Here is a 26,370-nt window from a genome sequence, read left to right as displayed (position 1 = left end):
TTTTCCTTTTTTTTAACGTTCACGTCGTTCACCATTATCCTTTCTCACCACTGACTTTCTCTTCACACTTACATATTTTTTGAGCTCTGTGACCACATGGTGGTCTCACAGAGCAGTGGGCTTACATGGATTTGGGTAGACATAGCCCAACCCTTATCTGGCCTGAATTGGCTGCTAGCCTGGAGAGCTCACCCCAGAGGGGCCCATGCAGATCGCTCAGAGAAGGAATGGGGAATGCAGGGCTGTCAGGGCTCAGGGCACCTGACAAAGTTACCTTCCTCTAAACAGCATTTAGCATGCTTCTGCCTACTGGCTAGAGATAGTGCCTCTACTCTCATCATTAGGTTCATATTTGCAAACCTAAAGGAACCAGGCTACCAGTTTGAAAGAAAAAATTGCAGACTGAGTTCTTAGATTTTTTTTTAAAGAAATCACTGTAAATATACACTTGTGCCGCTTTTGTCCAGAGTGGAAAAGACTGATCAGTGCAGGCGGAATTCTAATTATAAGGCCAGAGATGGCATATAGACAAGCTCGTCAGGTGAAATGGCATTTGAAGGCCTCTGGAGTTTCAAACTTGACTTGTTGGCCTATTTTTTTTTTTTTTTTGAAAAGGGCATTGAAACCTCTTCGTTTCCCTGTCTGTGTTACCTAGAGCCTGGGAAAGGAGCTACTTTTCTTCTTGTGTTGGGATGACCTTGGTGTCAGCCAGTCTCTCTCTGTGGTGACCCAAGGGATATTCAGAGATTCTAGCTTTTATTTGTTCCTTGTGGTTTGTTTTTGCGGTATTCTTCAGTGGTCCCTAGTCAGGCTCGCTGTAGACCAATGGTCTTAATTTCAGATTTAAAGCCTGACCTGGCCTTAGAGTTTGCAAAGATGGTAACTTGTACTTTCAAGAAACTTAGGCATCATCTCGCACCCAAAACAGTGGGTTTGGTTCTCTCAGCTCCAGTTAAATGGGTTGTTGAAATTCTTCAGAACTTTAACTTAATCAGACAACATTTGTGGGTATGGATGGGCAGTTACGATATTGTGAATTATAATGAGAACTATATATAATCTGGTCTCTGGCCCATTTCTGGCACTGAGCTCCTAAAACTCTTGGGCTTTCCTAAAAGAGTGATAGAGGGGTCTTTTGTTATGTTAATAGGTAACCTTTGAAACACCTAAGCAAAGGAGCCCCCCACTGCCAGTGGAGCCAACAGTAGGTTAGAGGGTTGGACATTTCAGTCCCTCCCACTGACCTTGGGGAGGGTGGGTGCTGGAGGTCGAATCAGTTGCCAGTGGCCAGTGAGTTAATCAACCATGCCTATGTAATGAAGCCTCCGTAGAAACCCCAAAGGACAGGATTCAGAGAGCTTCTGGGTTGGTGAACATGTGGAGGTGCGTGGAGAGTGGTGCCTGGAGAGGGTCTGGAAGCTCCACGCCCTTTCCCCGTGCCTTGACCTGTGCATCTCTTCCATCGGACTGTTCCTGAATCATATCCTTTTCTAATAAATCAGTGATCTGGTAAGTAAAATGTTTCTCTGAGTTCTGTGAGCCACTCTAGGAAATTAATTGAACCCAAGGAGGGGATCATGGGAACCTCTGATTTATAGCCAGTGGATCAGAAGTATGGGTGACAACCTGGACTTGCAACTGGTGCTAAAGTAGGGGGTGGGGAACAGAGCAGTCCTGTAGGACTGAGCTCTTAACCTGTGGGATATGGAACTGTCTCTGGGTAGATAATGTCAGAATTGAGTTAAGTGTTAGGACACTCAACTGATGTCTGAAGAATTGCTTGTTGGTGTGGGGAAACTTCTCTCACCCCCTCCCCACACACATTGGAACTGGGTCCAGGGACCCAAAATAGCAGGTATTCCTCATTTTATTCTTGGTCTAAGAACTTCAAAGACTTGCATATGAAGAAAGATGCCTTTTGTTTTATGCTTGCCTGAGAGAAGTCAAGGTCATTTAAAAGCTGATTAATTAATTAAAAAAATAAAAGGTGATTAATAGGGGATCCAAGCATACCCAAATTCTTACCCATCAAGGCACCCCTTGCTGTAGAAGCGTTTCTTATCTTTTCAGAAAAAAAGGAGATAGCATTAATATAAAAATTTGTTTATTAGAATGTGATAATCCAAAGAACTGAGGCTGCTCTACAGTCATTTCTTCAAAAAACTTCGGGTGGACACGTCTGATGACGTAATGTGCACAGGTGAGAGAGCATGTTAAGGAGAGGGCAGCCACGATTAGAAGAAAAAGTGATTAGATTAGAATCATCAGCACACAAAATAGACTACAACTGTATAAAAGCAACATATTTGCAAGTTAAAATCTATTTGTAAGAGATTTGCATAGCCATGGGATTTTTCAAATATCTGCTCTGTGGCAAAAGCTGTGTTCGTGGAGAATGAGAGATTTATTGAACAGAATCTTTGCTTTGAAACATGTTCGGTATAGTCAGGGAGCTTAAGATTTGCACAGCTAAGAAGCTAATGAATAACCCAAGCTGGTATAAGAGTGGGAAATGCCGGCCTTGACAAAGGAGGAAGGAATTTAAAAACAAAGGCGCTCCCTGAGGGTGAATAAGATGCTTCCTAGAACAGGAGGAGTTTCAACCGCAGGCACCTGGAAGGTGAGAAGTATTTTGATCATTTCAGCAAGCACAGGGTGTATTGTGTAAGGCGCTGGGCTCGTCTGGAGTGGTGAGGACAGGGTGTTAGTACAGCCTTGCTCTGGAGTCAGGGATGACCTGGGAAGCTTCCAGGGCAGGTGTGGAGTAAAGAAAGCAGAAGCTGGCCAGGCAACAAAATGCTGATGAGCTAAGTGGCGGTGCCTCCCACACTGAACTTTAAAGGAATACCCCCATTGGAAGATTCCTTACAGACAGGTTTTCTAAGATTAACACATCCCTGTAGACAATTTTCTCACCTGGGAATAGTGACGGGACAAAACTTCAGGATCTTGATTCATCAGAAAGAGGTTATATTGATGGTTTGATTTACTCTTTGTTCATATTTTCAAGTTGGAATGACAGTAAGGCCTTAGCGTAGAGTCATTTTGGAATTTGGGGACCTGTAGATTAACCTGTAGCTATTTTGAAGGACAGGACTGTCTGTTGCTGAAGGATGTCTAGAAAAGTTCTACCAAAAACCCTTTCCACTGTGAGGCAAATCATGCATGTAGCTCTGTCTCGTTGGGCAGAGTTTGCTAACGTCTTAAATAGAAATTGTATATGTTTTCTTTAGTAATTTCCCTTTGAATTACTCTGCAAATTTTCCTTTTGAGGGGCCTCTTTCATGTGGAATAGGCTTATTCTCAGAATAATGAGGGAATAAAAAATCACTTTCCCATGTATGTGGAATGTTGTGGCCTTGCGGGAAAGAGGTAATCAGACAATGAAGTACACAGGAGTTGGGGGAAAATATTGGCCCAGGCATATAGGACCTAGATAACACTGGTTTCTCTTTAGCACAATCAGCTTTCATGTCCCAAAATCAACAGGGATGGTTATTTAAAGCAACTAAAATGGAAAATAATGTAAGTGTTCATGCCTTCAGGGAGTGGTTCCCTTAAAAACGTTTTTTCACCAATTCCACTAATAGAAAAAGATGTTTTCTAGAAAAAAATTGTATTTTTCTGGTAATATTCAAAAGGAAAAACTATGTGTTAGAACATTTACATGAAGTTCTAGAAAAGGTGAAATCAATCATAGGCGATAGAAATCAGATGAGTGGTTACCTGAGGAGGTAGATTGACTAGGAAGGGGTACAGGGAATTTTCTGGAGTGATGGCAGTTTTCTGTACATTGATGGAGGTGTGGGTTACATGGGTGCATATGTGAAAACTGATTGACTTGTACTGTTAAGATGTGTGCATTATATGAATTATGCCTCGATTTTAAAAACTTTAAAAAACTAAGTATTTCTCTGGTGTTCTAAAAATTTTCAAAATACGTTCCCTTACCTCTCAAAGAAGAAAAGGCTGGTTGGAAATTCTCATTTAATTATATCTGAATAAATTTTTTTCGATCTATAATTTACATAAAACATGGTATTAGTTTTAGGCATACAGCATAATTGATACATGTATAGTATATAGTGTGATCTGATTACAGCAATGGGTTTAATTAACATCCATCATCGCACATAGTTAGAATTTTTTTTAAGGTCTACTCTCTTACTAGCTTTCAAATATATGATACACCACTGTTAACTATAGTCATCATACTATACATTATATCCCTGGGATTTATTTATCTTAGAGCTAGAATTTTGTACCTTTTGACCACCTTCACCTACTTCACCTACACCCAGCCCCTGCCTCTGGCAACCACCAGTCTTATTTCACTTAGTGTAATACTCTCAAGGAACTTAAAAAGAAAAAATGAAGTACAGGATTGGTAGAAGGAAGGAAATAACCAAGATTAGAGAGTGAGTAAATAAAATCTAGTCTAAAAAGATAATAGAAAAGATCAGTGAAACTAAGAGTTGGTCTTCTGAAAAGATAAAATAGATCTTTAACTAGCCTTGCCAAGACAAAAAAGGGGACTCAAATAAATAAAATCAGAAAAGAGGAGAGGTTACAAATGACAACACAGAATTACAGAGGATCAAAAGAGACTACTGTGAGCAATAATCCACCAACAAATTGGACCGCCTAGAGAAAATGGTTAAATTCCTAGAAATAGAACCTATGAAGTCTGAATAAATTTTGAGGAAATTTTTAGTAATGTTAAGGTGTAGGCCTTTCCTTAAAGCTTGACTTTTCCATTGTCCTTTCTGGAAAGAGTGGTAAAACAGCTCTGGGAACAATGAAGCTGACCTCATTTCGCCATGTGCCTCCCCCCACCATGCTTCCCTCACAACTCGCCCCCCTCCAATACATGCCCCCCCCCACAGTGTGCTTCTGACTGAGGTTTGGGCTACAAATGGTTAATTGCACATAGAAAGCTATAACAGCCCTTAAATGGGTTTTTCTGTCTTGTTACATCTTGAGGTAGACTTTAGATTTGGTAAAGCTGTTGTTGCGTTTCTCAGTACAGTTAACAGGTAAAACCTCAACTCTGATAAGTCGAAACTATTCCAAATAGCTATGTACCTCAGCATAGTCATCTTTGCATCCACAGGCATCCTTTCTGTAGTGCCTTACAAATGTAGCTAATGTGTATAAAATTGGGTGGATGGAAGTGTAGAAATTCACCCTGCTGCTTACTCAACTTCCAACAGGGCTAAATAGCTAGAGATGAGCTTCTTGGGCCATGAACTCACTTAGATGCTGGCGATTGTGAAGACATGGGAACTGCAGCCTCCTCCCCCCCACAAACTGTTGAAGTGCTTTTACTGTGTCGTTCTTTCTCAAACACTGCCAGGTGTTAAAGTACCTATTCCCAGCTCTGGGCTGAAGGTAGGGTTCTCTCTCAGGATGGAGCCCTGGGCTCCAGAGCTGGCTGAGTTGGGCCCAGGGGTGCAGGGTGGGGGCTGTTCTCAGCCTAGAGGCCTGGTCTGCGGCAGGCTGTAGAGGAATGTGTGCTGGTGGGGGAGAAGGTGGACATCGCTTCCCCTTTCTTACTCTCCTTGGAGCAGAAATGGTAAGCCCTTGCTAACATCCATAATCCACAGTTTATTACAAAGAGACACATTGCTTTCTCTCTTTTAAATATAGAAACAAATATAAGCAAGCTTGATTTCTAAGCAGGCTCTGTATGTTCCTTTGTTGCAGGAGCTTCTCAAGCAGTCTTTCTCTGTTTTGTTCACCAGTGAATCTGCTCCCAAGTCCTAGAGCACTGCAGGACAGGTGCTCAATAAATGTTGGTCGAATAGGGAGGACACATAGACCTGGGCTTGGTGGTCCTTAATGAAGAACAGTGGCTAAAGTTGTCCTGTCTCTTGGTCCCCTTTGCTCCTCACAGCGGGGCAGATCCTTCTGTGGCGGAGTCAGGGCTTCAGAGATCCCCATGGAGGGTTTCCCCTAAGGATTTCCTTGCTCTTCATACTTAATTCAGAGTGTGAGGTACTATGCTTTACTCTTTGAATGAATGAATGAGTGAATGAATGAATGAATGAATTTGCTCTGGGCTTCAATGCCCTCATCTTAATACTGGAAGTGGAACTCTAGAATATTGGTGAAGAGGTATAGTGGGAGGGTAAGGATCTTTTTTTTTTTTTCTCATATCCCCAGCCTGAATCTTACAACTAAAGCAGCCAGCTATAGGAAAAAATAGTACTGAACAGTTCTCACTGGCACAGGGGCCAGACACCCTGCCACTGCCAGGGCACCTGTAATGGGAAATGTACCTCCCAGGCAATGAGCCATGGTTTTACTGCCTGCCCCTCTACTTACAGTGTGGCTAATGATAGACCTGTGCTGTTTCCCTCTTGGCCACTCCTCTCAGACTGTGCTGTGACATTGATACAGGCATCTGGGGGTGTGGTGAGGTAAAGACACTCCTGTTTTCCCAGCAGGCAGCTAACCAATCCCACACATCAGGAGTACTTCCTTCAGGGATCTCAGGCTGGAGCCACTTATTTGGGAACAGGAATGTTTTAGATACTGTCAAACTGAATCAAGTGGAATTGGCCCAGCCGCCCCACACTGTTGGGGATTATGCTAGGGACTGCTCATTTGTGGTCCATGCCCTTGGTTTTTCCCTCCTGCCCTGTGATTCTGGGAGAAAGAAGGTCATTTTATGGTTCCTTATTCAGGACAAGCACAAAGGATCCCCCCACCACAAATCCGGTGACTATTTCTATTCAGGCTCATGGCGAATTTTCCCAACCATCCTAATCCTATAAAAAGCTCCTTGAAAGAATAACACATATCAGTTGAGTTGGCATAGAAACATGGAATGGTTTCAACTGAGATGCTGTTAAATGCCACAGTGTGGTATTGAATAGTCACTGGGACAGTTGTGCCTGGATGTCTGGATTCTTTCCCGAAGATTCTGTGATCATGCAGATATAATCACCACTCTGCAAGCCTGTATCCCCTGAGTTCCCTCACGAAGCCTCCAAACAGCATTCTAGTGGTCTCCATTCCACAGGTTCTGTCAGCTTCCCCTTTCTGGAGTGTCTCACACACCTCCTTCCCTAACTTAGATACATCTCCCATTCTCCTCTTCAAGGCCAACCTTAATTTTGATTTCTTTTTTTTTCTCTGAGCCTTCCTGTAGCATCCCAGATCTGGGGGAGCTTGGCTTTGTGTAACAAGTTAGGTTTGTGCTGAGTCATGGCATTTCCCTGCCTCTCTACCTTCCATTGCAAGTATTTTTTTTAAAGATTTTTATGTATTTATTCATGAGAGACACACAGAGAGAGGCAGAGACATAGGCAGAGGGAGAAGCAGGCTCCCTGTGGGGAGCCTGATGTGGGACTTGATCCCAGGACCCTGGGATCACGACCTGAGCCAAAGGCAGATACTCAACCACTGAACCACCCAGGTGCCTCCATTGTGAGTTTTTAGTCACACATGTTCTCTCCTCTCATTCGACCACCAGCCCTTTACTTTGGTAGATTGTCAGCTGCTTGGGTGGGGGGAGCCATGTCCTGGACAGTTCTGTGTCTCTAGCCCCTAGTGTAGAATCATAATATATCTGTCTCGAACACTGATGGGGTGTATTCATTATCCCTATTGTATAGAAAGGAACCAGGATTCAGTTTGGTAGGAAATTTGAATGAGGTCATATAACTGCTGAGCTTCAGTAGGATTCGAACTGGTCTTTTGACTTTAATATTCTTTATCTTTTTTGTTTTAATTGTTTTAGCTGTTAAATTGTATTTATCAGTTTGTGTGGATGTTAAAAAAAAATCCCAAAGGTTCAGAGTCTCTTTCCGTCCTTTTGCACCTTGTGAGTAACTTAATACTTGCTTGTTCTCAGAATGTCCTGTTATTTTCCTTCAAGGAGCCACTTCACTGTTCTGACTTCTGACTTCTGCTGTTCTGTTAGTGGCTCCATCACAAAATCTTGGGATGACTTTTTACCTTCCTCTTGCTCGTCCCAGCTAATTGGGGACTCAAGACCAGCTCAGAGGGCCTTCAAATCCGTACCTGCCTTCTCCCTTATCACTGTCTCCCCCAGACCCAGCTCTCACGCCCCTGCCCAGAGGACTGCAGTCTGGCTGCCCTCCCTACCTCCCTTCTGCCCTGTTGCACTTCATCTCAGGGCAATCTAGAACCCTGCAGGGAGTCCTTCTACCTTCTGATTGAGTTTTTAGCACAGGGCTTCTTAAGGGCTTCTTAAGGGTCTTCCAGGCCATCTAGTTTGTTTAGTAGCCCAGGAAGCCATTGTCACTTGTTAAATAATGGCTTTAAATGCATAAAATAAAACATAGGAGGGACACCTGGGTGGCTCAGGGGTTGAGCATCTGCTTTCAGCTCGGGGAACCATCCTGGGTTCATGGATCAAGTTCCTCATCGGGCTCCCTACTAGGAGCCTGCTTCTTCCTCTGCCTGTGTCTCTCTGCCTGTCTCTCTCTCTCTCTCTCTCTCTCTGTGTCTCTTATGAATAAATAAATAAAATCTATAAAAAATAATAAAAAATAAAATGTACGATTACAAAGGGAACCATCGAAATAGCTATCAAGCTATTTTAAAAGCAGATTTTGATATGATAATCTATGTTTAATTTCTTATTATAATTAATAAATAATTCTGTATGAATACACTAAATAATAAGGTCCCCAGCAGGTGTGGTAACTTCTACCGCTTTATGGTAGTGATGGGTGCAAGCGATATCTGGAGATACCCACAGCTTCTGTGACATGATACAAAAATGTCCACGATTGGTTTGGTGACGAGTCACAGGTCCTTCTACTATTACTGTTTCACCTACATTTGATAACCAAAGTAAATGCCAAATTTCAGTCTGAGGTTAGTGAAAATACATTGTTAATTCCTTTCCACTTGTGTTTTTGACCCCCAGGTCCAGCCCCCTTTCCTGAGTCTGAGTCTCAAGGCTCTAAGGTCTGCGATTGCATTCCCTGTTAGCTTGTAAGCTTTGGGTCCTTCTGCTCTCCCTGTGTGGGCTCTGTACTGTGCACCATACAGATGGAAGAGAAAACCGGGAACCCCAGTGTCTAACCTGAGCACTGCATCTCTCTTCTTGTTTGCATCTGTGCAGGTAGAGGAAGGATGGTGGGAAGGCGTTCTCAATGGAAAGACCGGAATGTTTCCTTCCAACTTCATCAAGGAGCTGTCGGGGGAGTCGGATGACCTGGGTATTTCGCAGGATGAACAACTCTCCAAGTCAAGTAAGGAAGTCCCCCATGCAGGGAGGGGGTGGGGACACTGGCAGGGGCTGCTCCAGCCTCCCCCTCTGTTCTGTAGCCTGTGCCTAGTGACGGTGACAGAAGCTCACGAGTACACTTCTGGTCGTGCGGCCTTAACCCCCGCGGTGTAGTAGGTTATCACTGTAAAGGCGTGAGCCGCACCCCTTCACGTGTGCACAGGCACACACTATCCACCTCTGGATAGGTGACCGTCAGCCTCCAGGCCATTTCAGTATTCCCCTGTGGCTCACATTACTGTGCTTCCATACACGGCTCTCACTGCCAGTTAATAATTATTTTTTAAATGAACGGAATGAGACTGCATTTCTCTGCATCCTTTGAGGAACTTGGAGGAAAAAAATGGCACACACACACACACACACACACACACACACACACCCCGTTGGTGGTGAGAAGTGCTGTGTTCAGGACGACCGCATGCCAGCTTCCTTACTAGTAGGACCAGACAGCTGAGAGGCCAGCCCCACCTTGCGTGAGCATGCGTGTCTTTCCGCGATGGTGAGAACGAACTCCAGGTCTTTCTTTCTCCAGGGCCTGAAGCTCTCCTCCCTCCAGCTTCTCTGCTGCCCTTTCCAGCTCACGGAGCAAAAGGTCAGGACCGGGAAGCTTTGTTCTCCCAGTCGCTAACCCAACTTCCCACGTGGGCGTCTGTGTATCTCTTGTGCCGTCCTGAGCCGAGGTCATGGCGTGAATGTCGGAAGACGCTCGACTGTCCTCGTGGTGCAGCACTCCCTGGGGGCGCAGGCTTCCTTTTCTAAACTCAGCCCTGTCAAAATCATACGGAAACGTCTTTCTTTTCCATTTGGAAAAATCTGACTTGAGTGGTGTTCTCCAGTTAGTTGTGTCTCTTTTATCTAACCAAGAGTATGATAGACAGATTCCCAATGTGGAGGTAAAGGCACTTCCAGATAAGTGCTCGGGCGACCTTCTTCACTTGGCCTTTCAGCAGCTTGGGCTCATATCGCCTGCCATACATAGAAACAGCAGCTCTGGCTGGTTGGCTCACAGGCTTCAGGTATACCCTTTGCCTCTACTGCCAATGCCAGGGACCCCACCCCAGCCCACCCCCAAACTCCATTCCATCCCAGGGTCTATGGTAGGAAATAATAGGAGGTTGATTTTGGAGCAAGTGAAGCATCTTGGAGCTCCTGCTGCCTTCTCTGGCTTGGGGTGGGGTGATTCTCTGCTAACAAGGCTCAGCTAGTGAGTACAGCTGGGAGGGTGGTGAGTGTCCTTGACCCCATGATAGTGGGAGTTGCTGTAGGTCCTGAATCGTACATTAGTCCCAGCTGCCCTGGTGTCTCTTTTTGTACACGGGAATAGTGTTGAACCTGGTAATTAGGTCCTATGATAATGACACTGTATCTCAGGGATGTTGAGAATTAAATGGGCTTTCTTGGGAGGGGAGACCAAATTGGGTCATCGTACCATTATTTCTGTGGGGAAGTGTATTATGAGTTCTAATAGCAATAATGCACATAAATCACCTCACCCATGTAAGGCCATCCATAAATGGTCACTTTCATCGTTAATCATGATAGACTCTTGGGATATATAACCAGTTTGTGTGCTGAGACTGATGCACACTGATTGGTACCATGCACACTGAAGCATTATCTCTGCATGTGGAAGCTATTATGAGATTCCTTTACTGATGCAGAAAAGGAGATCTGGAGAGGTCTCCCTCTCTGGGAGAACCTTGACTTCTTGTATCCTGCCATGTTACCTGTGCTTTTGTGGCTGGAGGGTCAGAGAGAGAAGTAATGCCTTTTGTATTTTGGGAACTGTTGAAATAAACTGCCTCCTTTTGCTCTAACTTAGTAATATGGACATTTGACCTGCCTGACCCCCTCAGTTCAAAGTGCACGGTGCTGGGATTCCTGGGGCAGGAGGTTAGGAGACTGCTTAGAATGGTCTCTCTGGGCACTTAGCCTTCCTTCAGATGCTCAGAAAGGACTGTTTCTCTTGGAGAGACTGTTCTCCCCAACATTCATTCAGTTAAAAGCCCTCCATTTCAGGACGAGGAGAGCCCACAAGTTTCAGCAGCCATGTTTAGTTGCCACAGAATCTGTTCCTTATTGGGGAGGGTTTGAGGTCCCTGAAGAGGCATGGTCTCCTAACAAGGATGGATGTTTCTAAAAGAACTGCATGGCCTTGGCAATCTTCCTGTATGTACAGTTAAGGACAAGAGGGCCCATATCTCCATCTTTCCATCTGTCGACCCATATCCACCCTTCTATCCTTCCTTCCTTCTTCCTTTTCTTCTACTTCTCATTCATTCAGCCTTTGCTGAGCCCCTGTTGTCACTAAGACACTGCACAAGACCCTGAAGATATACAGAGTCCCTGCCTTCAGTCAGCTCGCATAACAAAGGAGTACACAAACTGGAAGTTTGGGAAGGTACCCCAGGTGCTCCATGAGTGTCTGAGGAAAAATGGTATACAGAGGTGGAGAGGCCAGTCCCACTGGGATGTGGGGACAATGGTGGTCACAAAAGACTTCATACAAAAAGAGATGTGATGATAATGTCCCTGTGGCTTGCTGAATTGAAGTAATCCCCTGGAAGAGAAATAGCCTCTCTCAGCATTCTGACAGGCTTTTCAGTAGCTGTTTACACTCTGAAGATAAAATGTCTATCCAGTGGTAAAATGTATAAAATGTAGTCCCAATCACATACAGAAGTTATGTATAGTGGTAGGACTTGTCTAAGCGGAACCTTTGGTTTTAAAATGATTCTGCTTATTCCCTATTCGCAGAGAATGGCATCAGTAGTTTCAATGTGCTTTACTTTAAATTTTTTCTTTTTAGAAATAATTATAGTCACAAGAAGTTGCAAAAAAAAAAAAACAACAACAACTAGAACTGTATAGAGAGATCCCATGTACCTCTCATCCAATTTTCCCTGGGGATAACATCTTATATAACTGTAGTAAAGAAATGCCTATTTACTTTTATCATAAAACTAAGAAAGACAGAGGTAGTTCGTGCACAAAAGACATCTAGGTTTTTACTCCGGTACAAGCTAAACTGTACTTAATCAAGATCTTTGTTAGACCTGCCCACTTAATATTCCTAATGTTTATGCCATTTTGGCAATTTTTAGAGAGCCTTGTGCCTTCATATAAAAATCCTCTGAATTTAAATGCTACCAGACATCAGGGTGAGGTTTTTTAAGCAGATAAAATCTATGTCCTGGTACATATGAAGAAAACTTAGTGTACAGTGTATCCTTGTATATCTCTTTGTTCACACAAGTGCATGCACAGACACACACACCTACATGTGCACATAATTATTTGGTATTTGTACTCTTCACATTTCTATTTCCAGAAAGTAATGGATGAATGTAATACAAGAAACCTTGACTTATATTTTTGAGGAAGTGTACCCGGACATCTTGACACATAGCGGGTGCTCAATAAGCACTTACTGAATCCCTTTTTACTCTGAGGAGGCATTTTTATCTTTGAAAGACAGGTGCTTGAACTTGCTTTTCTTTTACCCTGTTGTATTTTTTATATATGGTGGTTGTTTATGAAAATATCTGAACTATAGATCTTTGTTTAGGGTAATCTGATCTGTCAAGGAAAGAGTTACAGCAATTGTACTGGTTGATGTGTTGACTTAAACCTTTTACCTTAGATAAGAAAGTTCATAGCTATGTAGCAGCAGAAACGTTTTGCTCCATATTTAAATTTGAAAACGCTATTGTATTTTATAGAATTTGTGAAACATTAGAGGTACTTTTTCAGAGGTTTCTATACCCAACATGGGGCTTGAACTCATAACCCTGAGATTAAGAGTCAGATGCTCTACTGACTGAACCAGGCAGATACCCCATAGTCTTCTATTTTTAATACAATTTGTTAGCTTGAAGGTGGAGGTACATGCATTGTAATTTATATCTGATTATAATCAGATGTGTTTCAAGTCCTTCTAAATCTATAGATTCCTCCTCCATGTCTCCTTTTTCTCTTATAATTTTTGCTGAACAAACTAAGGTCCTTTGTCTATGAATTTCCCACCATCTGTCTTTGCTGATTTCGTTTCTGCTATGCCATTAACTCTGTGTCCCTATAAATTGATCATTGCATCTAGGGGCTTAATTAAATTGAGGTTTGACCTGAATAAATATATATATTTCCCAAAACATCATAGATGGTGATGTATCATCAACATGGAGGCTCACAATGTCTAGCTATCTTTCTTTTTGAATATTAGCAGCCACCTATGATTCCCACCCAGATCTGTTAGGGCTTGCAAAATTACACAAACAAGTTATTTTTTAAAAGAATGAAATGGGTTCCCATTTTTCAGACCAATGGTGAAAAAATTTTGAGTAAGTTAGATTTTTAAAAAAGAAAACAAGTGGTTGTGATAATACTATGGGCAGAATCTTATGTTAGGAATGGAAAGGAATTTAGAGATCTTCCAGTCTGGTATCAGATAAGAACCCTAAAGTTCAGTGAAACAAAGTCCTGGGTGTGGCATGGCTTACCAGTGATGAGGCCATAATTACGTGCAGGCTTTCCACACACACTTTGGTATTGCCTTTATTCTGGCCCGCAGTTTACTCTTTCACAGGGCATCTGACAAATTTCCAATTTGAGTAGAGTTTAGATTATTTCTTCTTATTATTGGAGATCATGATTAATTAATTACCTTTTCAGTTTCCATTTTGCACATGCTAATATTGACTGTGAAATAGAACTAATTATAGGGACACCTGGGTGGCCCAGTTGGTTAAGCGGCTGACTCTTGGTTTCAGCCTAGGTCGTGATCTTTGGGTCCTGGGATTCAGCCTTGCATCGAGCCCTGTGTTGAGCTCTGTGCTTAGCAGGGAATCTACTTGAGATTCTCTCTCTCCCTCTCCCTCTTCTTCTCCCTCTCCCTTCCCCTTCTCACAGGCAAGCATGTGCATGCTCACGTTCTCTCTCAAAAAACAAACAACCTAATTATAAATTATACTGACATTATATTAAATTATAATCAGAGAATATCCTAAATTCTTAAAATTTATTTGGACTGAGAGGCAAATCCAGATATTACTGTTGTCCAATTTCCTTTTCAGACAAATTCTGCTTCACATTTTGGACATAAATGTGTCTTTTATTTCTAACATATTTTTTAAAATTTTTTTAATTTATTTATGATAGCTACAGAGAGAGAGAGAGAGAGAGAGAGAGAGAGAGAGAGAGGCAGAGACACAGGCAGAGGGAGAAGCAGGCTCCATGCACCGGGAGCCCGACATGGGATTCGATCCCGGGTCTCCAGGATCGCGCCCTGGGCCAAAGGCAGGCGCCAAACCGCTGCGCCACCCAGGGATCCCCATATTTTTTAATATTATTAAATTTCTCAGATTCTAAACTAATTGTTGTAAAACTAAAAAGTATTCCTGTTTTTTTTTTTAAAAAAAACACATCATTTAGCTACAGAAACATTTTCAATTATTTCCATAATTTTCAGAGGGACAAAATTTACATTTTCTTTCTATAACCATTAATAACCAGGAGATTTCAGTTTGAATTGACTTTATAGTTTTCCTAATTCCTTATTTTGGAATTTTAGATTCTGATAGTTTCATGACTTGTCAAGCTAAGACAAAGATGGAGATGGCTTTTTAAAACTTGGGGCAAACCACTTTCATGATATAGAAATACTGTATTTCATTAGTTGTAGGAAACAGATTGTTCTTTTTTATTTTGTACTTTTTGTTCTTTTTAATATTAGATGGTATTTGTTTTGTATATGCCGTGTTCTATTAGCAGTGAAGAGCAATTAGCAAATTGATGAAACAGTTTCAGGCAAAATTAGATGCTAGGATAAGCATATGATTTTCTGTTGGAATTCTAAAATTCTTCCCTTTTACAGCGTTTGCTGCCTTCAGGTATTAATATTTAATAGTGATAGTAAAGTATTTCTCCCAGTGGAATAAGCAGCACTCATATTTGTGAACTTTCCAATTGCCTGTCTCTTTTGTGTTTTAGATAGAGTATGTGTGTCCTTGCTCACCACAGCCCAGGCTGTTTCCTGTCATCTTGCGGGGAAGCTTGGCACACACACTTGGCCGTTCAGAGACATCAGAGCTGTGGTCTCCCTCAGAGATCCTCAGACGTGGTCCTGGGGAAGAACACAGGGAGGTTCTGTTGTACTTGGAGGGACTTTATCAAAATACTGAGTTCTTTATTTCCGCTTCCTTTTTCTGACACTGAGAAGGACCCCCGCTGTTCAGTTTGGGAGGGCCTTGCTTGCAAAGCATCTGCGTTCCTTGGGAATAATGTCACTTTAATGATTGAAGTGAAGCAGAATAAAAATTTCCCCAAATAAAACAGGCCGCTGTCATTTGCTTTTTTTTTTTGGTCATCAAAGTCCTCAAGAGCTGCAAATCTAACATGAACCTTTGAAACACTTTATTGTTTCTTTGGATGATTCTTATATGGCCAGTGATTTTGAACATCTAAGTTTTTACTTTAATTGGATGGAGCACATTTATCAAACAGGGAAGACTTCAGAATTAGGGTGTCCCACCATGCCTGTAGGACATGGAAATGGGAAATACCCGATGGTATTTCAGTTGTCTATTTGATCATTTGACGTTCTCTTCATGTGTCAGTAGTGACGTGGCCCAGAAGCTGACTTGATGTTTCCTGTTGGGGTTTTCCATTTTCCTAAAGAATATTTTAAGAAGTGAGACAAGTTACTCCCTCCCTCTCAGTTCCTCTCTCTGTAAACGTAGCCTGCTTTTCCCTCCCTCAGACCTATTATGAGTGAGCTGCATGACTGGCCTTTAGTTTGATATTTAGCTCATAAACCATAAGAGAACGTATTTGTTGGGTAATTTAGAGTAATGCATTTAGCAAACCATTTTACCTGCCCATGGTATTCTCTGTATGATGTGTGTGTGTGTGTGTGTGTGTGTGTGTGTGTACTCGAACTAGGACAGTGTGTATGTATTTCCTGTACTTAAAATTCCAGAGAAATTTGGGCTTTAGCTGTGTGTCCTGTCCTACAGTCTTGATAATCTCTACTGGTAACAACAAAAAAGAGATAATTTGACGTTTGACAGTGGATGAGTCCTATGTCCTCATGCTTGAGTATAGTCTCATGACTGATATGGCAAAAGCTCAATTAAGGTGTTTCAAAACATAGGGTTTTCTGGTGTCTGCAGCACTAAGCAGTAAACCCCTTATATCCACACGGATGCCACTATTGGTTTCAATCCTCATTGGTGAAGACCCCCTCTAGCTTATTAGTACCTTTCCTTGTTGAAAGGTACAAAGAGTAAAATCCTTTAAGAGAATCTGTGCCTTATTTAGAATCTTGGGGTCATGGATATCAGTTTGTGTCATACAGGGCTCTAGGGATAGAAGATAAAAGATAATGGGCCTCAATCTATATTACACATGGGTCATTAAGGAATCCAGTGACTTGGATTTCCTCTGGTTAATTGAGGTTTTCCTTTTCTTGAGCTAAAATGTGGCAATGGCTTCCAGGTTTAAAGGGGGCATAATCTCCGTGCCAGTCATGGGCAGAGGCAAGCCCCTCTTCCGAATGCTCATTGCCATCGTGGTTGTGTGGGGACTTTGGGCTCATTCTGTAACATTCTTAAATTCTGCCTAATGGTCTCTAATTAATTTGCCAATAAAACTCTTACAGCGGATTCATTGAAGGCAAGTTCAGTTAAAGACTCTCCTTCTTCCTTCTTTTGCCATCATTTGCTCCTCCCTTCCCCTCTCTTGTTTTTCTCTCCCCTTCTCTTCTCTCATTCACTGTCAGGAAAGACTACCTTTGAAGGGACAATTCTGTACCGAGCTGCACCGGGAAAGACGGAGGGCCACAGACGCTATTACAGTGAGTGACCTAAATGGCAGGAGGCAATTGTAAAGTTAACATCCGAGTACTTGTGGTTTTTGACACGGCCGCCGCACTTTCCTGAGCTGCTCATGCTTCTGCCAAGTGTGTGTGTGAATTTCTGATCCAAGGACATGGACTTATTTGCCTGAATAAGTGCTGTCTCCTTGGTGTGTGCTACAGGAGCATTCTCATCACCAGCCCTGGCGCTTTCTTGTTTGCTTTATGCCTCTGCCATGTGTGTAACATGCGTGCATGAGCCATGTGTGCAGAGAAGGGACCAGTAGCATTTGTCATGGCATACGTATTTGTACCAGTATCTCTGGGCCTCTGCGGTGGTGTGAGATGGCTTTCCATGGAAATGTCAACCTCTCGTGGTTACTGCTTTTCCCGAGTGGCTCATTAGAAACCAATAAACCATTTCTTCATTGTGTTGTTCAAAGAAATAAGAATTTGGCATGAAAGTCCATGCCAGAAATGGCGTTCTGCTTTGCTCATTCAGCCAATCACTGCACGACAGACTTCTTTTGGCAGGACCAACGGATAGCCTTTTGTGTTGTGAAATAAAGCTGCCAAAAGTTGAGGGGAAGGACACGAATGAGATTAATGAATGAATTTCGTGAAGCTCTTAGAACAGTTCCTGCCGCTGAATAGCACTATACACGTGAGTTTTAAATTTAAAATAAACAAAAATGGCTCACAGACCTGAATTGATCCATGCTGGAATATTACGGTAAATTACACAAAAGTGTAATTTATTATGTCATTTGGCCAGCCATATAACAGAAAATTTGAGGCTCTGTTCTTTTTTTTTACCTTGAGGGAAAAGCTTCCACCCTGGTGTACATGTACACATATGCACATACATATCTACATATAGAGAAGTGGCGAAAGATAAGGTTCAAATGTGAACGCCGGAACCGTGCTTCTCAGACTGTCTGTGGTGAAGTTTAGTTTTATTTCTCTCCCCCCACGGACGGATACCTGGTCTTGCTGTACACAACGTTACTACGCATGCAGTGTGCCATCTGCACCTCACCACAGGCAACTGACAGATCGGGACTGGTCTGTTCCCTGGTCACCTAGACAAGTCCACTGGCCACACATCTGAAGTCATTCCAGTACACACTGCTATAAGTGTTTCCAAATATGCACACTTCCTGTGCAAAGCTTGCTATGTACCAGTAACAAGCCCTTCATGAACTGGCCCTAGCCCACAGACCACACTCTGTGCTGTCCTACCTGTCAGTGTCACCTGGCATTCTGAGCATGACACGGGGACATTTTCAGGATGGTGTGTATGATGGGCACCAGTAGCTAAAAGATGCAGCACCAAACCAACATGAAAACGTCACCTTTGATTCCCTCCAAAGGGAAGGAATTATATTTTGAGTTCTTTCACCAACCCAGATACTCAGCTATATAATTTACATTCTTAAAAGTGATAGAAGCAGGCTGCCAGAATGTCTGGAAGAAAAATCTGCCATGTGTTTTCTTCCCAGTCCATGCTTATGTGGTTGAGTGACTGTGCCCCCTCTCTCTGTGTAATGTGAAGAGCATTTCTCACAGTGATTAATACAAAGTCATTAAGATGAACCTGGAAGGCAGCAAATCCCTGAAACTAGAAGCTCAGTGAAATCAGAATGGCAGTGGTTGAAAATATTATGGTTCTAACTAATGAGGAATGATAGAAGACTCCTTCAAATTCCTCTCTTTGAAGAACTAAAACAGCCTTGCCCTAATCCATTTGCCCTGCTGCCTTCTGCTGCTGGTGGTGGTGGTGGTGATGATGGTGGTGGTGGTGGTGGTGATGGGGAGGGCAGGACGGTAATGGTTTCTTCCCACTAACTCTTTCTTTATTCCACCCTCAAATGGTTCTTTCCAACCCAGAAAAGAGTATACAAGCCATTTATCACATAGAAAGAATCCATACGGCAAAATGAGAACATGTTAAAGGGGAAATGACACAATATTTAGACTCCAAAATTATATCTCCAGCAGGGATAGTTCCAAAAACAATGAACAAATAAACACACGAATGGATAGCTAATCCAGAGGGGTTCTCCATGTTTTGCACACTCAAATCCAGGCCTATAAATTACAGCCGACCCCATTGCTGTAGGCTGCTCCTCATTGCTCTGCCCTCCATTCTTGCTCACAAATGCTGTTCTTTAGCTAATTAAAATGTACACCAGGGATCTTCCTCCTCTCCCCTTCTTTTTTGGCTTATAAATACCATTTTATTGAAAACAGCAGCAGCAACAAACACAGCCATTGTTTTAATGTTAAGGATTTGATTTTGAAACTCGTTAGCAATTTATAATGACCTTTCTATATTTTATCTGTTTTCATTTAACAGTTTCTTCCTGCACTGAGACTACTTTATTTGAATGACTTCGACATTTTATAACATTTTATGTGAGCAATTATTTGGTGTATTATTCTTACGTACTAGGAGGCCACCTTCCCTGTAGAAAGATAACGTACAATTGGCTAATACAGAACAAAATTTGATGTACTTTCATCGAGAGCATCGTTGTCATAAGGGGATATACAGTAAACGTTCAGGAGCTATTCTACACATCTAGAGGCTTTAGAGGCAGACTGAATGGCAAACTAGTATTCCATAAGATATCATTTGAATCCGGCCCTTTGATGGGATGACTGATATACTGAGTTTCAAAGTAAGAGTGTACACCTAGAAATTAACTAGAAACAAATAGGCTCTTCCTTTTAGGAACATGATTGTGGGCAGAGCCTGGGGAAAAAAGAATCTGGGAGGTAAGTGTTCATGCTGTCTTGCTGACAACTATTTGGTGACTTCCAACACACACCACAAGAGGTCAAAGGAAGGATGTCATGTTCCCAGTGTTCTTCTTTGGAAAGGGATTCAGCCTTGGGGAAATGATGGCATTGAGGGAGGGAAGAAGAACGGTGGGCTCGGGGAATTCTGGCCTCTGGGAAGGCAGCTTCCTTCCTTTCTTTAACAGACACAGTCATCTTTGCCAGTGAAGGCGTCTCAATGTCAAGTTTGGTTTAATGCTTTCCTAGAGAAACATGTCTGCGTGCATTTATTCCTTGTGAAGCCATCCAAAGAGATTTAATTCTTTGGCAGTCATAATTTTGTGTGGTTTCTTTAATTGCTAATTTGTTTAAATGGCTTTTAGCTTTACAGTTTCCCTTTAGGAAATGTTACTTTCATTGCTAATTGCTAATTGCCATGAGTCATAGAGATTGGAGGTACAGTATGTGGTCCTGATGGGGTGGGGAGGTGAGGACAGAGTGGGAAGGGTTGTCATCGCACAGACTGTGGCAAAACAAATTTGTATTAGAATCAGGCTCTGGCTGAAGAGAGGTGAGATGTCACATAAGAGATCTGCTTTGAAATTAGATTTTTTGGGGGAAGAATTTCAATTCACTTCTGAAAATCAAAGGCTGGGGGTGGGGAGATTGAACAAAACTCAGAGACCCCTGAACGCAACATATTCGACACATGAAATGAAAAGTCCTGTGCCCAGTAACACTTGTAGAGGTGGTTCCTGGCTGGCTGTGAGGTGCTTCACGGCTGTGGCTGATTTCTGAGCTCTTTCTCTCCCCGTCCCCACTCTTGACAGGTTTAAGGGAAACCACAGGCTCCGAGAGTGATGGGGGTGACTCGAGCAGTACCAAATCCGAAGGTGCCAACGGGACAGTCGCAACTGCAGCAATCCAGCCGAAGAAAGTTAAGGGAGTGGGCTTCGGAGATATATTCAAAGACAAACCAATAAAACTAAGACCAAGGTCGATTGAAGTAGAGAATGACTTTCTACCAGTGGAGAAGGTATGTTCGACAGTTTCTGTTTTATTTCAACACCATGTGGAGTACCCAAAAGTCCATCATCGTAGGGCATCTGAGACTTCTTGTGCCTCTTTTGGGGTGTCGGTATCCTCACATGCTAGCTGTTTGCCCTCTCCCCTTTGGGGCTCTCCCTCTGTTTCTGGAAAGGCTCATGCTCCAGTTTACATCTTCTTTTCTTACGGATCTCTCTATGGAATGCATCTCAGTATGGCTTTTCAAATGGACCTGTACCATCCCCCCTCCCACCCCAAAAAGCCCCTCTTGCCTGGACCCAGCTAAACACATGACCTTGACACCTTTGAGCACAGACTGATCCATCTCTTCTCCTTGTCCATTTCTCTAGTGCTTTGTGCCTGGGTGCATCGATTGGTCCTACAATAGACAAAAGGGGTTATGTATTTTTTTCACTGGCAGTTAGGTGGGAGTGATTTCAGACTGCTGAAAGGAAGTCTCCCATGTGTATATATGATGGAGATGGGCCGTGCTGTGACTCCCTGGGTTTTTCCCATCAGGAAGCTGGTTGTTTGCCTCTTGCAACCCAGAATCAGAGAGGTAGAAGAAAACAACAGTGTGTTGCTGCTGAGCACGCGGTTGCTACAGCAACACACCCAGAGCCATCGAGCTTGTGGCTGTCAGTGACGTCTAGTGTGGTGTGGTACACTTCTGAGCACCATGGCTTTGCTTAGGATTTGATAAATACTGTGGAATTTTCCAAATTGTAATAAGCTACACTCGTGCTGTGCTTAAGGAATGTTTGATAATTCGATTTAGCGCTGAAACTTTTGCTTTGATGTTTGTGCCAGTAGGCTTGGGGGATGGGGCATTGGCAGCATCTCTAATGCAGGTTTATCAGTGGCTTTTAAATGTTTTTCATTTTTTGGGTGAGATGAGTTTTTCAAAGTTGCATCATCATTCACTGCTGTACAACTTCCACCCGCCTCTTTCCCCCAGCCCCCAGCAACCTTGCCTGGTGTCATACATTAGAAACAGAATCTGGAAAGGAAACTTTGGGACACTTAATACTCTTAGAGATGAAAAAGGCAGAAAGGGCAGAGACTTAGACATGAAACACTGTTCATTTACATTCTTCTTTCGCTGCAGCTTATCTGAGCCAGCTTTATTTCTTTCAGTAAGTAATATATGATATTTCTCAAGATCTAAGAATTGTCTAGCTGGTATCCCAGCTTGCCAACTCATTTCTCCTTCACATGATCACCTTCAGATTCCTATAAATATTTACGAACAAGCAAGTCCCCATTTTGGGAGGAAACAATGGGTATAGTTTTTCTTCATTTTACTCAACTGGTTGAAATGAACGTGACCATTGACTCAGCAAACAGTTAATTTTTTTGGTTTGTTTTATGATTCTTGGTCTTATTCTTTTCTGTGTAGGACAGTGTGTGTGTGTGTGTGTGTGTGTGTGTGTGTGTGTGACTTTTGTTGCTATGAATATTTGTTTTAACCACAATAGTAAATTGGGTTATTATCAGTAGCCGTTTTGGCGTCACATGTAATACTCCAGAGTTTATGCCTCAGCACACTTCTCTGAACCCCGGGGCCATATCCTGGACTGCCAACTTGCACATCTCCACTTGAAGGTCTTAAATTCTTACTAGCTTTTCCAACCCTGAACTCATCGTCTTCATCACCTAAAACTGCTCTGCCCATACCATTCCCCATCTCAATGAAGGCCGCGGCTCTCCCCCTCATCCAGATCAGGACTAAAGTCTTGGGTCTGTTCCTGACTTCTTTTCTCACAGCCTGTGTCTGATCCCTCAGGTGACTCCATCAGCTTTGCCTCTGTGAATGTCTGTAACCCACCAAAGCTCATCACCTTCATAGTTCCCCTGCTCTCTTGTCATCACTCAGTAATCTCCTTATAGGGCTTCCTGCTTCTCCCCTTCCCCTGCAGTCTAGTCTCAACAGGGAAGCCAGGGCAATCTCTTGAAACCCTAAGTCAGATCATGCCACTCCCCTGCTCGCATCCCCAGAGAACCAAAGTGAAAGGCCTCCCCCAGGGCCACAGGCTGCAGTGACTGGCGTCCATTACCTCTCAGACTTCTCCCCTTGCTTACTTCCTCCTGGCCCCTTACTTTTCCTTCAACATGCCAAGCACCCTCCCACTTGGAGACCTGTTTCACAGTAGTTTCCTCTGGCTACACACGTTGTTTCTCCCGACCCACTTGGCTGCTTGCCTCTCCCCCCATTACTCTGCTCAGACTTCACCTTTTCAGTGAGCCCTGCCCTGGCCCACTCATTCTAAAACCTACCCTCCTGGCCTACCCTGCCCACTTGTGCTGCATGTTTTGTTTTCCATAGCATGCAACTTTTTCTAACATAATATTTATTTCTTTATTGTGTTTATTATTTATTTTACTCACTTATATATGCTATGTGCTTAGAACACTGTGTGGCACATAGTAGGTTAGGTGCTCCGTAAGTACAAGATGTATGAATACTATTTAAACTGTGTTAATATAGCATTCCAGAGATCGCAGACTTCTATAACATGAGGGAACTGGGTGGGATAATATAACAGTTACATAGTTGGAAAATATAGTGGTTGTATGGTTCACTGCGTTATTGTGAAGCAGAGATTTATTGTATTAGTCTTAGTGATATGACATGTTAACATCATCAGAGTAATATATATGTGTGTATGCGTGTGTGTGCATCTTTATTCATGATTTGTTTGCAGAAGGAAACCATGTGCTGCCGGCAGTCTTAACCTGCTTCTCATTGTGAAGTCTCTGGGGAAAACGTAAACTTCCCAGCTTGCTTTACTAGCTGTGGACAGATTTTTTATAGCGTATAAGAGGACTCAAAACTATCTCCACCCTCTGTTGTTGGTGCTATGGATAGTTGCAGAGATTTATGGATCCATTATATTACTACACAACCAGTCATGAGAGCTGATAAGTGCGATAATGTTTTACTAGTGTACAACCTGGTTCTCGTCACTTTTGAGATGGATTTCTGTCCAGGATTTATGTTTGCGGAATGAAGTTTCCTTCAAGAATTGAGTGTGCCGTTTTGATTTTGCAGAAACATGAATTGGATCCTATGTGACAGCATTTGGTAGATAAGACCCAAGCAGGTCTTCCACTTATGCTGGGTAGTTGGCCTTCTGAGATGACTGGTTTGATAACTTGGATAAAGAAAAAAAGGAATCTGGTGATTTTTAACAACTGCAAGCATATTATATTTTCCATTCAAGTTGAGAAGTTTTGAGATTCACTTTTCTCCATTGCTGTGCTTGTTTTCTGTATGCTCTAATCCATATCACCCTAACCAGAGTGAGTGAACGCTGATAATTATACCAGGACATAACACCCCCCCACCCCCAACAATAGGGAAATAGTGAGTAGTCTTGCTTCTTAGTTTACTGAACTATAAGGAAGGACCCTGTTTATGAGTCCTTTTATCACTGTGGATGATTTGTTTAGCGCATTGTTTAACTGAAATGTTTACAGATGAAATCATTTGTTGTCTGGGATTTTGGTTCGTAATTCAGAAGATGGAAGAGTGAGTAGGGCATAAAGGAAATAAGATTGGTCATGAGTGTATAATAGTTGAAACTGGATGGTGCATACATGGGGGATGAGTACTATATATATATAGTAAATTTCCCTTGCTAAAAGGTTAAAGAAAAAAAGAAGAACCTTGGGAAAAAATATAACATTCAAATTAAACCTAGAAGTAATATGTGTTATATTAAAATAATGGAAAATATAGTGTGTCTACATATGAACCAAGTTAAGTTTCATAAGATTAGAAGGGCATGGTACCATTGTTCTAGCAGATTGACCCTGACAAAATCACTTAATCTCAACTAAGCCATATGTAAAATGGGAATACTCTATATACCTATCCTACCTCTTAGGACTTAAAAAATGTTATATAGAGCTCCGTATTACTGGAGGAAAGTGCCCCGGATCCCTTCAGGTACTGGCCTGCTCAGCAAGCGCTCCTGTCGGTCTGCAGGACTCTTGGTCTTTTGGGCGCGACACAAATCGAGTGAGGGAAGGAGGCAGGAAAATCCCCTGGATCCCTGCAGGATTATTCAAAAGAAATACCAGAAAAATATTCAACATGCAAAAGTCTTGTGAAGAAAATGAAGGAAAACCACAGAACATGCCAAAGACCGAGGCAGACCGCCCTTCAGAAGATGTACCACAGGAGGGAGAAGGAAATCCTCAACTTTCTGAAGAAGGTGTAAGCCAGGAAGCAGAAGGAAATCTTAGAGGAGGGCTGATTCAACCTGGCCCAGGGTTTAAAGAGGACACTCCTGTGAGGCATTTGGACCCTGAAGAAATGATAAGAGGAGTAGATGAGTTGGAAAGGCTTAGGGAAGAGATAAGAAGAGTAAGAAACAAGTTTGTGATGATGCATTGGAAGCAAAGACATTCACGTAGCCGTCCTTATCCTGTGTGCTTTAGGCCTTGAATTCTTTTTTGTCTGATATTAAAATCTGGCCCTTGCTTTCTTTCTGTTAGTGTTTTCTGATGTATCTCTGACCTTTGTTTTACCTTTAATCATCTGGTGGAATTTTGTTTTAGGTAGCTTCCTTGTTACCAGCATCTCACTGGATTTTGTATTTTGACCCATTCCGGAGGTCTGTTTTTCAATTGGAAAGTTTCACATATTTGCATGAAAATATATTCATTCTATATTGTAAAGTAAAACAGAACAGGTTACAGAGCAGTATATTTAGTACCAGTTCACATGTAGGATTAAATCCCAGATTTGTGTGCGTGTGTGTGTATATATACATACATATATCAAAAATTTGCTTATTTCTGTGTGGCGTGAGCTTTTTTCTTTTTGCTTATATGTATTTTTTTCATGAACACATGTCACACACACACACAAAAAATTTTATAAGAGTTAAATAATTTGCAACCAGCTTATAAGGGCAATGGGGGCACCTAAACTCTTGATGGAAGAACTATTAAAAAAAATGTAAACATCAAGTTACCTCTGGATCTCTTAGCCAGAGGAATAAAACTGGCAGTTACTACAGATAAAAAAAAAATGTTATATAACAGAAAATACTTTGAAATTATAAATGTAACTCATTTCAACTAGTATTTATTGAGTACTCACTATATTTTCAGCACTGGGGACATAGTGGTAAACAAGACCAGGTCACTGCCCTCGGGGAGCTGCTGAAAAGTAAACAAGCAATAATAATATAGTGCGGAGAATGCCATAGGTTGAGATCAGGTTGATAATACAGTGCTGAGCTGTGTTCTTGGGCATGGCAGGAAGTGATGAGTTGTGAGGCAGTCTGGAGAAGTAATGTTTAGACTTCCTGTAGGAAGTAATGTTTTTAGGCCTATAGGAAGTGATGTTTAGGTTGAGAACCATGGCGTCCAATAGACATTCATCAAGCCAAGGAGCATAGAG

General features: G+C 42.3%; 2 protein-coding genes across 5 annotated transcripts in view; both read left to right on the top strand.

Annotated features, from left to right (window-relative positions):
- The window catches only part of SH3KBP1 (SH3 domain containing kinase binding protein 1), a 336,529-nt gene that overhangs the window by 179,022 nt on the left and 131,137 nt on the right, over window positions 1-26,370 (top strand). For all 4 annotated transcript variants that reach the window (XM_055337567.1, XM_055337566.1, XM_055337564.1 and 1 more), the window contains 2 exons: window positions 9,104-9,233; window positions 20,738-20,943. In XM_055337567.1, coding sequence (XP_055193542.1) covers window positions 9,104-9,233; window positions 20,738-20,943 — 336 coding nt within the window. The remainder of the gene's footprint in view (window positions 1-9,103; window positions 9,234-20,737; window positions 20,944-26,370) is intronic.
- Window positions 24,872-25,447, top strand: LOC129517652 (transcription elongation factor A protein-like 8). The gene is made up of 2 exons (XM_055337572.1): window positions 24,872-24,906; window positions 24,946-25,447. The coding sequence occupies exon 2, from the start codon at window positions 25,054-25,056 to the stop codon at window positions 25,405-25,407; it is 354 nt and encodes a 117-aa protein (XP_055193547.1). The 5' UTR covers window positions 24,872-24,906; window positions 24,946-25,053; the 3' UTR covers window positions 25,408-25,447.

This window comes from Nyctereutes procyonoides, unplaced genomic scaffold (genome assembly GCF_905146905.1).
Source record: "Nyctereutes procyonoides isolate TBG_1078 unplaced genomic scaffold, NYPRO_anot_genome, whole genome shotgun sequence".
Lineage (NCBI taxonomy): Eukaryota > Metazoa > Chordata > Mammalia > Carnivora > Canidae > Nyctereutes > Nyctereutes procyonoides.
Note: the sequence above shows the minus strand (reverse complement) of the source record. Positions and strands in the feature narration are given on the sequence as shown.

Bases quoted from the DNA above. Each gene is read 5' to 3' on its own strand.
- LOC129517652 (XM_055337572.1), top strand. From the start codon at position 25,054: ATGCAAAAGTCTTGTGAAGAAAATGAAGGAAAACCACAGAACATGCCA.